Genomic DNA, 14,387 nt, shown 5'->3' with positions numbered 1-14,387 from the left:
TGGCCCCTCCCTTCCATTGGGTGTACGCCTCCCTTTAGCTAGAAGGCATTCCCGGATGCTTCTGCTGAGCCATGGGGGCTTTTGTGCCCTCCTGCTCCCTTTGAGCAACCACTCTTCTTGGACACCTGGCTCCCCTTGCCTCCAGGACCTCAGTGCTTCCCTGACTATTCTCCTTAGCTCCTTGAAGTCTGCCCTCCTGAAATCTAGGGCTGCTGCCTTGCTGCAGGCCTTTGCCACCTTGCGCTGGATGGTGAATTCCAGCAGCTGATGGTCACTGCACCCCAGCAGGAGATGCGTTGCCAGGGCAACAGGGAGCTCCCAGCCATGAGCAGCTTCTTCGCATGGTCCCACTATGCCTTGCTGCTCTGGGTTGTGCCCGCCAGGTTACAGAGGCCTCAGGGGAGGGCAGCAGGGCAGGAGCCAGCGCGCGCAGCCCACATGCCTGCCCTGTGCAAAGATCTGGGGGTTGCAGATCCCCCCTGCCCCCCTCAGGAGTATGTGCCATGGCAGGGAGCCAGCCCCACCCAATCTGGCAGGAGGGAGCAGGTGCAGGGGGCTGTGGACCTAGGTCTGTAGCTGTGGCAGCAGGGGGTCCCCTCTGGCTGGGGGAGCAGGGGCTGTGGGTGGAAATGAGGCATGGGGGGCATGCAGTGGGGAACCTTTAATTTTAATAACAGCTTTTTGGGTTTTCATTAGAGAATATGATTCTTTATTTTAATTACTATTATTTTCTTTATCAGAGAATTTGCGATTTGTTATATGGGGGGGTAGAAACCAAGATCCCTGTTGATTTAGCTTCAGAAAGCCCTAAGCGGACACTCTTCTGTTTGCCTTATACACAGACATCTTGGCATTAGCTACTATACTACATGCTAGCTACAGTCTGTGCTGTGGGAGAGGGGAGGGGGATCCGTGCTTGGGGAGGGAGTGGGGGTGGTAGGAGGAACCCAGGCAAACCCTGCTGTGCCTGCAGTCTCTGCTGGAGCTCCAGCGAAGGAGTTAGAGGGGCAGGGCCAGCCCTGCTGTGAAGCAGACAGAACAGCCCAGGCCTGAAAGCATCTGGGATGCTGGGGGACTCTGATTTAACTTAAACCAGCAAGGGGTCTGGAACAGACATTGCATAAAGGGTTTGACCCAGATCAGTTATATCTGATACTACATTCGGCCAGGTTTATCTGAAACTGGTTTCAGCCATTTTCAAACTAATTTATGTGCACTGAGTGTCTGCTCTGTTACATGTTTAAATCAGTTTCTGATCACTTAAACCAGTTTGTGTAATGTTTGGCCCTAGCCATTGAGGTATGAAATGTATGTACATCTTAGTTGCAGGTTTACTTTAATAAATGTTTTAAAACTAAAAGGAAGTCAGGTTCTCTCATTTCTTAAAAGCTCAAACTGATTGTAGCAGGATTCTTTCCTGGGGTGGCTGTAGTGTCCCTAGGGGAATCACCCTTCAGCCCTCATCCCTTTCTCTTTCCTGGGGTGGCTGTAGTGTCCCTAGGGGAATCACCCTTTAGCCCTCATCCCTTTCTCTCACCTGCCACATCTAGATGCTTTTAGATAATGGGAGGGTGTTCCAAGGCTTCCCAGACTTGATGGCCTGCCCCTGAGCACAGGTGTTTCCACTCTGTTTTAAGGGCTAATTATGTGGCTCTGGCTGTTCCTTACACCATGCCCATGCTTCTCAGATGTTAGTGATCATGTTGATCATTAGCCATCTTAGACCAACAGTCCCAATGACTGGGCCTCCCTCTGGCTGCATGCTTTGCCCATCTCTGACCCTCTGGCCTTGCTCCTAGGCCTCTGACCCTCTCCCAGGCCTGTTGGGAACTTCTCTGCCCCTCTTCCCTCTTAAAGTGACAGGTGCATTAAGCATTGCACTTATCTAATTAGCTTAACAATAATACATTTTAAAAATGCCTTCCTTTTCCATACCAGAGAAATATGCATGATAGTACATTATGAAAACTAGTAGTTTCTGTCCTATTTATCTGTGTATAGATACTTTTCCTTTGGAGGAACAGAGGACTAGGATAACATTCTTGCATGTCCTAAAGGACATTTGTGGGAGATTACAGGCATCTAAAGCACATAGCTTATTCTGAGTGGATGGTATAAAATAGTGGTTTTATATTAATAAGACACTTTGTATTTATTTTGCACAAGAATAAAGGAATGAGAATGTGCCAATGCATTAGGTATCGTAAGATTTTAAATTGGCTTCATATTACTTGTACGGTTTCTGAAAATAATTTTTAGAAACAGAATTCAACCTTATATGTAAAGGCTGTATCCTAGTTGTAAAGATAGCAAACTTCTGTTAAAACAGTGATTGCTAAAGGAAACAAACTCTTATCAAGAAATGGGACAATAAATGGTAATAATAAATATTTCATATTCAGTTTTAAGCTAGATAAAGTCAGCTTTTTTGATTAGTAAGAGTCTCTTCATCATCTTCTTAACCACAACAGCAGATATAGAAACCACTGCTGCTCATTATAAATATCAATGGATGAGATCTGTTGGGCATTTTGTATGTAAATAGACCCCCAAATTACTTCTGTAAACAAACGTATTTCCAAATACAGTCAGTTTAAATAAAAAATATTAGGAATTAAGTTAGTGTTTTGGTAATAAGAGACCTTGACATTCACTTTAAGAAAATTTGTACTAAATCTTTACTTGGCACTACTTTGTCCACTTAAGTACCTTGAATCTTGTTTAGAACTGTCTAAAGTGAAACTAAGTCTTATGTGATTCATTGGTTGCTAGGTCTCTGTAATTGAATTTGATGACAGCTTGTGTTCAGAGTTTGGTTGACTACAGAATGAAAAATGAGCTTGCTTATAATAGTTTGTGCTTTGTCACATTTTTGTTTACCAAAAGCAGCTTGACTAATAGAGTGTTTTTCTTTCAGCTCCTGAAACTCTGATGAGAGCCTTAGAGCTTTTGAATTATCTGGCTGCTTTAAATGATGACGGAGACCTAACGGAATTGGGATCTATGATGGCAGAATTTCCACTGGATCCACAACTGGCTAAAATGGTTATTGCAAGTTGTGACTACAACTGCTCTAATGAGATCCTATCTATTACTGCCATGTTGTCAGGTAATAGCAGGGGAAGCAATGTCAGACAAAGTTCCTATCTCCGATTTAGGGAAACTTTACTTAGTTTGCCAACATATAATCAATATAAACATGTTTTAAATAAATCTAGACTGCCTTCGAAGTTTAAGCCATTATGAGTTACTCTCTAAAGATTAGACATTGCAATTTCTTAAGCAAACAAAATTAGCAGGCATGACATAGCAAAACAAGAATGTAATGTTGTGAACTGTAGCTAATATACCTTTGGTTAATATGGAAAAGTTCTGAGCCACTGGAACAAAGTTCTCTTACACATTTTTCCATTTCTGTTGAACAGGACTATCAGTTCAGCTAATCTAATTTGTGGTGTTCCTTTTATACAGTTGGTAAATTTCACTCTTTCTAAAGTGTTCTGATTTTTTTTCTGAACAATATGGGTAAATGAAATACAGTATACATTTTCTAACTTTCAAAGTAAAAGGGAAACTCATAGAGAATAGACATGTATTACTACTCTTAAACTGTAAAAGGAAACGTCAGTTGAGACTGCATATCTATAATTTAATGAATTTGTCTGCATAGCTGCTGCAATAAATGGGTGTTAGTACGCCATAACAGAGATGCTTGTCAAGAAGAGATATTTGGAGGAAAAAATAAAGTCAACCAGACTTTGTTTAAATCCCCAGTCATATAGAAGAATTGGCTTTATGCCTCATCTTAATAAGATGAGAGCAAATTTTAGCCCCATTTTGGCAAAGGGGATACTATATGTTGGTTATCATTGTTTTACAGACTTTTTTCAATACATACCTACTTCTCATCCTTCTTGAAATGGTTACGTATTTCATATAGATGGTTAGAAAAATGTTTTGGATAAGTGTAAAATTTCTTTCTTCAGTTTAGTCTTGTAGCATATTATGATATGAAAAGTTGTTTGTTTTTTTTAAGAACAAGCTAAAATGTTTGTTGTAGAGTTATGATTGTTCAGACTCAGAGCAGATGGGCAGGGCAGAATATAATTCTTTTTAATTTAAATGGTAACTTTTCTTTGCGGAGGTGGTGGTAGGTTGGTGCCTGCCTTTTGTCCATCTTTTTTTCCCCTTCCTACCCACCCCAGAATCTGTAGTCTGATCAAATAGTCTAGTATATTTCCTGTTGTCTTCAGCTGCAATTTATAGTCTTTTTTTTTTTTTTTTTAATTTAGATTCTTCCCTCGCAATCCATGCTTTTTAAAATACATGTGTAGCTTTTAGCATAGCAGTAACATGCAAAAAGCTGCTGAAGGATGGTTCCCTTCTTTGCTGCAGTTAAAATATAGTCCTTTTAAAGCCCCCAGATCCATTATCTTTAGTGGATGTTCTACAAGGCAGGCAGCTGTGCTGGTAACTAGACTCATTGTATTGTAGAAAGCACAAATGGGAGCTGTCTAGTATTGATTCAGAGATTAGCTGTTTAAGATAAAAGGAGGAACTAAACAACAAAGGAGGAAGGCACAGTGTTGTTGAACACAACAGCTCATAAAACGAGTTAAATCTCACTTCGTGTAGGAAGTCCTTGTACAAAAGGTTGTTTTAGAGAGTTTTGAGGGTCTGTCTTAAGCTAAATAAGTCTAGGGTATTTTGCAGCATTTATTCCTGAACTCACTGTATTTTCTTGCTGCTGTGGCAGAAGTCTCATAACGATGTGCCTTTTTTGTGGCGCATGCTTTGTGTAAGTATGCAAAACAGTGAGCTAATACAGTGACAGTACAATTTTGAATTTGTCTTCATTAATTGAAGTTAGATGTTTAAAGAACACTTGGTTTCCTTTTGTTTTCACACATTGAACTGTAAAAGTAACGGGTGTTCCTTCAGCACCTGCATTTATATCGTACCTTGGTCTTTAAGGTTTGGGGTTTTTTTCTTTTTACCATGTGAATTGAACAACATGGTACTTCACTAGCATTGATATTGCACTATCCATCTCTTACTGCGTTCCATGCAGTATACCTGGTATTTAAAAATAACATGTTCAAGCTTTATACGAATAAAAAAAAAAAATAAAAAGACCCATTTATTTGTTAGGGACAAATGATATATGCAGAGGTATGATGATGAGGTATGTGGTCTTTAGGTGTGAAGAGATGTGCATGGTCCTCTGTGCCTGGTAAAATGAAGGACACGGGGCTGTACATTTCTTATGTTTCATAGTATTTAATTATTTAAAATTTGAAGTTTATATAAAAGCTTAGGTAATTTGTTTTTGTTTAACATGAGGTCGACTTAAAGAAAAGTCAGACTCTGAGCATTTTATATGGGGTGAAGATGCATGAAAACTTTCAAATTTATGTGAACTTAGTTCAGTGTTAACAAACCTATGAAGATGGGGAGATTATTCTTGGAGTGCAGACAAACTGTGAACTAAGTGATGCTGGAATAACTATTTGTTGACTCAGTTGTCCATAGTTCTCTTAGATTTTGGCACTTAATATTTCTGGTTTCAAATACATGTCAAAGTATTCTTGAGGGATCAAATAATGTAAGAGACCATGAGGCTAGGTAGAACTTGATGACCTTCACATTTGGATTTTTACTGCAAATAGTACCAAAGGGCGGTATAACCTTCCACCACTACCGCTACCATCACAACTGTAGACCTGTTGACACTTTCTCATTCATATAAGTTTTTTTTTGTTTGTTTGTTTTTTTTTGTATACCAGTGCTGATAGCAATACCTGCTGGAGGTGACAGAACCCTGTTGAAGTTGCGTAGTAGCAGGCTGATGATACAGTTGATGTGCAGCTGGCACAAAGAGTGCAATATAGCTTGAAAATTCCTGGACTTTTCAGAGTCTCTTTAAGAAGACCCCCTCTTAGAAATTCACTGTCACTTCAGTGGTAGTATCGGTACAGCTATGAGCACTGCGTCTTAAATTAAGATCTATTGAACCTTCTAGTATATTTAGACAATCCTGATGGCCTTCAGTATGAAGATTTTGATGCCTATTTATAGTGCTAGTCAAAATAATCAGGTACTCTGTAGCTTTGAAACCCTCTTGTCTTACAGATGTGGTTAGGTGTTGATGTACCAAATCAAGGTAGTAAACAGTCCAAGATGCAGTTGGAGGCCATCCTGCCCTGCCCTATGCTCTGTGAACTGACCTAGCTAGGCCTTGTTCCTCTATCTGTGAATGCGTGACTCATCGATATGGGCGTTTGTGTTGGGCCCATACCAACCTTGTTTAGTCCCACAGTGTTTTGTTCGCCCCACGGAAGCCAAGAAAGCAGCAGATGAAGCCAAGATGAGGTTTGCCCACATAGATGGAGATCATTTGACGTTGCTGAATGTCTACCATGCTTTCAAACAAAGTAAGTATGAACCCAGGTTTTAATGTGATATTGTATAAGAGCTTGTTGTCAAATATGAATTAAGAGATCCTATCTCAAAGAAATCAGATTGTTATACTCCAGCATTTCTGTAAAAGAAAAGATTTTAGCATGTACAATAACACATTAGTGTTTAGTAAGCAGGACTGTCACTGTTTCCTCCTTTTTGCATCTGGAAGTAATTTCGTGTTACTGGAAGATTGATGCATTAAGGCCTGCACATGTATGTTCTCCTAAATTGTGTTTTCTGGCTGTTAGGTTCCTATACTACTGCTGCTCTCTCATTTCTCTCTCAGGTCTTAGGCACTTGGTTCTGTGGGTGAAGGTTACAGATAGACCTAGAGACTACTAAGTTTCTGATATTCTTTAACCTGTAGTTAGCCCATCCCTCTTTCAGTTCTTGAGATGAGATAAATCAATAAATGTGTGAAATCTTTCCAAAAGTACCTAAAGTAGCAATCTGTATCTGCCCTTTCAGCCCCCTGAACACTTCCCACCCCCAAGTGGGTAATACTATACAGCAAGAAATTTACCTTTTCCAAACATTTGAGGAATTTGATTCTGTGATATGAGGTATAGGAAGTCTATGCTGGACTGAATTTTGTTCCCATAGAGGTAACTTTTAGGTAGGGTAAGGCAAAGGGCATTTCAGATCTGGATGAGCTATATTGCTAGTTCCAGTCTCACTTGGAAAAAAGTAATTTTTTTAAAGCTGCTTAAAGTCTTGGAATAAGTCTTAGAGATGTATTGATGGGCAGAGAACAGGTTGTTTTTTAGCATTGAAAGATATATTTATCACATGAGTCTGTAATTTATCATGGGAGTATTGCTTCTATGATCTGTATGTATCTATACAAACACAGTATGCTCTTCTCCAATAAAATCAATCTTTATTTGAGAGTATTTTGGCAGCATGCACAAGATCAAAGTGACAGAGGTGAAGATAAGAGCTTTGTTTTTGAAACATTACTATAAAAGTGGCACGCTGGATTTCAGTGTGTATTTTTTTTTTTCTATTAGTGACTTTTTCATGATGAATTTACCCTGTTTTAAAAGTCAACCATTCACTTAAATGGCCGTGCAAGATTAACCTGGAACTTGATAATCCACCTGTGGTACCTTTTCTTATAATTAATAAATTAAAAGATTTACAAATTGAAGATTTGGCCGACAACTGTGGTTAATGACTATGAAGCAGAATTGAGTCTATTTTATTCTTATCTTTACTCTTTCTACTACCACTAAAGAAGGCTGGTTATTTAAATCATATTAACTTAAATGTGAATTTTTACACCACTGTGTTTTACAGTAACCACATGTGCAACTTTAATAAAGGAATAGAGCATTTATGTTATTTAGTAGAAGAAACTAAAGATAGCTTTTCTTTAAAAACTGTGACTGAGAAGCTTTTGCAAACATTCATCATTTGGAGAACCTTGCACTGTTTCCACAGATCCCATTAGGTTCTTAGTTTGAGGGCTTAAAACTCTACAGATTAGTCCATCCTCTGATATGATAAGGATACCAAATGTACATATACTGTATTTGGAAGCATTTTAAATTAACTGCCTACCTGATCTGGAGTGTGAAAATAGTGATGATTTACAAACACCCACCCCCAACAAACCCCATATACAGAACTTCAGAATGCCCTACTGAAGAGAGTGGCAGCTTTCTGTCCTCATTTAGCACTGAAATAATACTTTCTAGCTTATAATGTAGGATAGCTAGTTTGGGTTGCTTCTCTTTCAGTAACATTCATTCAGAACTGTTCTTGTTCCAATAAAGAACTATTTGTTGAGCCAGAGAATGAGGGAGGACTGACTAGCCTAACAGCCAAGGCATTTGCTTAAGCTAGAAGAGATTGGAGGTCAAATCCCTGTTCCAGAGTATTTGCTTGTTCAAAATGAAGCAGATCTAGTGAAAATGGAAGGACACCCTTGCCTTTTTTGAGCAAGAACTTGAAATTACTTCTCCCCTGTAGTTGAATTCCTTTGTCAGTTGTGGAAGAGGGTCTGTTCCCTGTGCAGGCTTTGAGAAGATAGCTACCCAAAGATAGTAACACTTTTTTCTTTTGGACTAGGAAACGCATAAAATGTAGTACAAGTTCACATGTAGCCTTGGTAGCTGGCTACTCTGAATAATATAGGACTCCAGAGGTGTGGAATTTTTGAAATGTTACAAATCTGGTAGCATGTGCCTAGCCACAGAAATCTGCTTTAATTTTTCTTTCTAGTGTTAGCAATGTTAGTTCAAAATTTCAAAGATGTAAAATTGTTCAGTATTTAAAGAGGATGTTTTTATTAATTATATGTAGCTGTTAATTGAATACAATATCACATTGTGCGTGTATAATACACACGCGTACGTGTGTGTATGTATGTATATATGAAATACTTTATACATGGTACATTTGTATTAGTAAGGATAGTCCATTCATCGTTGTTTGATTCTGTAATTTAGTAAACGACCCTCATGCATTTATTTCATATGCAATGCAAAAGAGTCTTCAGTTGGTCACTATTTTATTTACTTGTTTTAATTGGAGGAAATAATTCATTTTTGGATGATTCATGTTTTTTAATGTTGCAGATCATGAGTCGGTTCAGTGGTGTTATGACAACTTCATTAACTACAGGTCCCTGATGTCTGCAGACAATGTACGCCAACAGCTGTCACGAATCATGGATAGATTTAATTTGCCTCGTAGAAGCACAGATTTTACAAGCAGAGACTATTACATCAATATAAGAAAGGCTTTGGTTACTGGTTATTTTATGCAGGTACGTGTGTGTGGTTGCACATTGCCTCTTGTTTCCATTGTGTGACTTCTAATTTATCACAATGAAACGTATCAGATTATAAAAACTCTCAAATTGCATATAAAATAAACTGTAATTTAGGTTATCTTATTAGACTTATTGATTTAAAAATGAGGAAATAACCTGTTCAGTATAACACTAAAAGAAGACTTAATTTTTTTCAAAATATTTGTCTGCTACTTAAGTTGCTGAATACTTGATTGTGACTTATTTAAAAATAATTAAAAATAACAGACCTAATAACTTCTTTATAAATAGGTATAATTTGAGTTTAAAATGAAAATACATACCACTTCCTAACTTCAGGAATCTGATAAGTGCAGTCTACCTTAGAAATATTAGGTTAGTTAATACAAAGAGGAAAATTCTCTTGGGGCTTGCATTGGATTTCCATTGTGAAAGGTGGAAAACCAAGTAGCTTCTTTGATATAATTTCTTAGTTACACTTTTTCCCCATTTGGATAATGATCTGCTGCTTCTAAAACCATATAAATACCCTGACTTAAATTATGAGCAGGGGCCCAGGTTTTCCATTTGCTACAGAAAAACACTGTTTTTCTCTCTTTAAGGGGAAAGACGTGGGAAATGGCAGGTTTTCCCTTGTAGGCTGGAAGAGTTCTAGCTGCTAGGGGCAAATGCAGCCCGCAGGTCAGATCTGGCCCATTAGGCACTTTCATCTGGCCCACAGCACCCACCAACTAATTGTACCCTGCCCAGCCCTTCCTCCTGAAAGAATGAGCGTGAGGCACCCAAATATGCACTTCCCCCTGCCAACACACTGCATTGTGCCTTGCTTCCACCCTCATGGGCAGAAGAGCCCGGCTCTGTCAGTGCACAGCTTTTAGGTGGGGCTGCTCTTGCCACTGCTGCAGCTGTTGGGGGACCTGCTCAGCTTTCTCAGTCTTGCTCACTCTGAGTACCAGGTAGGAAAGCGGTGGGGGCTGGCTGGAGCTGCAGCTGGGCTGGAGCGTGGGGCTGGCAGTAGTGGGGAACCTGTGCCCAGGGTGGTGGCAGCAACATGGAGCTCACATGGGCAGGGTGTGGGTGTGAGGGAGGGTGAGGGGGTGGTGGGAGGACACCTCCCTCCCCCCTGCCCACATGCGTTGCATGCAGTGCTGTCAGACAGCAGAAGCAGATAGGGGTGATCATGCCCACTGCAGGCACTGGTGTCTGGTGGTCTACTGCTCTGATCAGTGCAGCACATTGCATCAAGGAGCAAAGCCCAGCTTTGCCACCTCTATTGCTGGCACTCCCCAACATACACACACAGCCCCTGCACTCGCAAAGTGCCAGAGGGAAGCTCCACGCACTGGAGCCAGCTGTCTTCCCATCCCTTGCTACTGAGGTCCCAGGACTCCGCTGGAAATAAAGAGGAGCCCCAGTGCTTGTTTCCCCACAGAGTCCTGGGACCTGTACAGCAGGGAGCGGTGCGGGCAGCCAGCTCTGGTGCATGGAGCTTCCCTCTGTCACCGTGCGAGTGTGGGGGCTGCATGTGCATGGCAGGGAGTGCTGGCCATAGAGGTGGCTTGGCTGGGCTGTGCTCCTCACTGCAATGTGCAGCACTGGCCAGAGCTGTAATGCCATCAGGCAAAAGCACCCTGAGAGCCCCCGTCTGCTGCTGCACCAGGAGGGGAACGTGGGGGGGAGTTCCCACACCTCCCCTCCCTTCCTCACACCCCACAGATGCCACACTCCCTCACAAACACCACCCCACACACATTTCACCACACCCCCACACACTCACCCCCCCCCACATTCCACCACACGTGTGTGCGCGCATACACACACTCTCTGTCTCCCCCCCAACCATACCTCTGACACAATATATAATACTACAAATTTATTTTTGAGTTACTATGCAATCACTTCTATATACAGTATGCAAATACAAATCATAACAAAAATATTTTAATTTTGTTACAAAAGATGCATTATAGTAGGTGACTTCTAGTGTATGATTTGTTTTTTTTTCTGGTTCTAAGATAGCAACCCCCCCTCCCAGAAGGAGTATTTTCAGAGGGAAAGGGGAGGTACTTGGGGTGGCAAAGGTCAGGGGTTAGGAGCTAGACTTCCGGTTCCAAGAAGGCGACCGGGGGGCGGGGTGACTGTCAAGGGGCGGGGCTACCCATGTGGCCCTCAAGCACATCAAACCTCATTAAGTGGCCCTCCACCCAAAATAATTGCCCATCCTTGGGCTGGGGGGAGTGGAAGGAGAGTAACTAGGCAGGGGGTGCCACATGCATGTGCATGCTTACACATGCATTTGATGGCCAGGCAGCATGGAGAGCAGTTCCCTCAGATAAGTCTGTGGGGTAGGAAGGAGATTTAGGCCCCCATAGTGAGGGAGAGGGAGTTGGGTAGGGCTGGAATTGGGGGTGCTGCCCAGCCAGGGTTGTGCCTGGTGCTGGGGCAGGAATGTGTGGCTGCAAGCCCCAGGCAGGGAGTGGGGACAGTCACAGGCAGCTCGTCTGAGGGACAGTGGAGGGGCTGGTTCCCCACTGCTTTGTGCACTTCTGGAGGGGGCTGGCAGCTGAAGGCTTGGGGCTCCCCACCTTGCTGCCATCCTCTGGAGGGCTTCCACAGTGCAGTGGGTGAGACCCAGCACAGGAGGACAGAGTAGGATGCTGAGTCCTGGTGCCTGGCAGCAGTGGAGGTGGTGGCACGTAATTGTGTCCCCCACTATTGCCAGGCAGGCAGAGGGCACTTTACTATAGTGGTACAGGGCTCCTGGTGGTGGCATCACATCTCCTGAGCCCTGCTCTGCCCTCCTGTGCTGGGTCTCACCCACTGCGCTGTGGAGGCCCCCAGGGGAAGGGCAGGGAGCCCAAAGCCCACAGCGAGGCAGTCCGCATCCCATCTGCCCCCCGCCATGGGCTCCACTCTGGCTGGCATGGCTGGGGTGATGAAGGGGAGGGCTCTGGGTCAGAGGTGCGCAGGGGAGTGAGGAGCAATGGGATGGGCAGGGAAAGAGGACAGACCTATCAGAGCTGCGCAGTGCCACAAAGCAGCAGAGGGGACAGCTGCAGCTAGACCCATGTCCTGGGGGGCAAAGGGGGAGCTCTGATTTTTCCATGAGAGAACTCAAAATCAAATGCCAAAATTTATCTGTATGTAGAATTTATTTTACTGTAGTGATTGAGGCACTGTTAGGCTTCCAGATTGCTCTAAAATTATAAATATATCAATAAAACGTTGTGTTCAGCTGATACCTATATATATAGTGTCTTCTCATTTTAATCATGGAAAAATACAGATTTGGGGTTTTTAAATTGGAGAATTTGCAATTTTAACACAGAAAACCAGGATTCCTGCTGATTAAGGAGAAATAATTAAAAGTTCCCTGCAGATCTTTTGACTAAGATTTTTGTTAAATTCTCCAGACAGTTAACTATAAAATCTAGTGACAATCCATAACTATAAAATCTAGTTCACAAAAGAGGTCAAAGACTGATTAATCAAAAACAAAAAAGATATAGAGAATGCGTGTGCTTCACGATTTGTACTGCTCCAGCTTTGCTATATTTCTTTTTTGGTCACTTTTTAATATCTTTGTAGTAGATAAAATTATTAGCAGTAGAAGATGCCTTCAATAAAAAAAATAACTGAGTGTAAGGGTGACTTTTTTATGTTTAATTATACTTGTAGAAATATCCAGTTAAGAAACTCTGCTTTACCAAATCCTAATGAATTTAAGTGTTGCAATACTTTCACGGATATGAATACTTTGGCAGACAAATTAATTGACTTAATTCATGTTGCTGAACCCAGTTGGTTTTATGTTGCAACTCCACGATAATTCTTCCTTCTGACATACTAGATCTCCAGCTTTTCTGTTGGGTTTATTTTTCAGAATCAGTGTGTCAGGACCTTTAGGAAACATTTCTATTACAAGGGAAAGTACTATCAAAGTGGTATAATGATGACAGTTTGACTGTCGTTATCAGTCCAGAAGGAACTATTGCACCTAGTATGCTCAAAACAGATGTCCTTGTTGGATCAACACTGGCTTGGAAATAGATTGGACTTAAACTTTTTAGCAAGCTTACATTTAGGCTCCAGAGTTAGGCTCTGCAGCGGCAAGAGACGCATGGGTGAAAGCCTGCTGAGCCCCCGCTCCCTTGAAGCCCCCCAAAGACCCCCCAGCAGTCGTGGAGACCCTCGCTGACCCCCAGCACAGCTGGAGGCAAGTGGGGCCCGTGGTGGGAGGGGGTTAACCCCTAGAGAGTGGGAGGAGGCAGGTGAGTGAAGCTGGGCCTGGTCAAGCCCCACCCAGGCCCCTACTTCGCCCAGCCTCCCAGAGAGCCATGCGACCGGGGTTGCGTGAACAGCTGCACAAACAGGTGCACTTGTCTGCTGGCACGTGAGTTAGTGCGGAGTTTGCGCGGGAGGGCCCGAGACCCTGCCTGCGAACCCCCCAGGGTAGATAGTCCCTGCCGTAGCCAGCCTACCAGAGGCATGACATGGATGGGCACGCGCCGCACCCTGAGGGTCCCCTCGGGCTCTGCGGCCCCCCTGGCACCTCAGAGACAGCCACCCAGACGGAGCCCATAGGCTCCACACAGACGGAGCCCCTGGCCCTTGGCTGCAGGGGCTGCCTGTTACTTTTTCAGGCTCTGGGGCCCGGGAGCATGGCCACCTCCCCTTATGGGGTCTGCTCCCTTTTGGGGTCTCTGGCATGCCAGCTGGAGGAGCTCCAGGCCACAGTCCAGAGACTACGTGCCATCAGGGAATGTGAGCAGGATATTGACTCCTACTGCCAGGCCGTTTTTCCCCTGGGAGCCAGAGGGTAGACCACAGTCTCCCTCCAGGACAAAGGAGGACTCGGGGACCTCCCGCTCTGTCCAGTCAGGGGCATGGATCAAGGTGGTCAAAGGCCCTAAGGCCCGCTGCACCAAGGCCCCTGCCCTGTGGGACCTTAGCAACAGGTACGCACCTCTTGCTGCTCCAGCAGAGCCTGCTGAGTTGCCAGCTCCCGCAGGCAACACAGGCTTAACTGCAGCTACCGCCCCCGCTCTCCCCAAGACAAAACGTAAGGTGTTTGTTGTGGGAGACTCCATCCTGAGGGGGACTGAGGGGGCAATCTGCCACCCTGACCCCTTAGCCCAGGAAGTCT

General features: G+C 43.2%; 1 protein-coding gene across 1 annotated transcript in view; it reads left to right on the top strand.

The window, feature by feature from the left end:
• DHX15 (DEAH-box helicase 15) overlaps positions 1–14,387 on the top strand; it is a 133,204-nt gene that overhangs the window by 103,613 nt on the left and 15,204 nt on the right. Inside the window, exons 10-12 of the mRNA XM_019525825.1 lie at positions 2,918–3,109; positions 6,312–6,434; positions 9,045–9,235. Of these exons, the coding sequence (XP_019381370.1) occupies positions 2,918–3,109; positions 6,312–6,434; positions 9,045–9,235 (506 nt within the window). The remainder of the gene's footprint in view (positions 1–2,917; positions 3,110–6,311; positions 6,435–9,044; positions 9,236–14,387) is intronic.

Source organism: Gavialis gangeticus, unplaced genomic scaffold, assembly GCF_001723915.1.
Source record: "Gavialis gangeticus isolate Ggan-Ray unplaced genomic scaffold, GavGan_comp1, whole genome shotgun sequence".
NCBI lineage: Eukaryota > Metazoa > Chordata > Crocodylia > Gavialidae > Gavialis > Gavialis gangeticus.
Note: the sequence above shows the minus strand (reverse complement) of the source record. Positions and strands in the feature narration are given on the sequence as shown.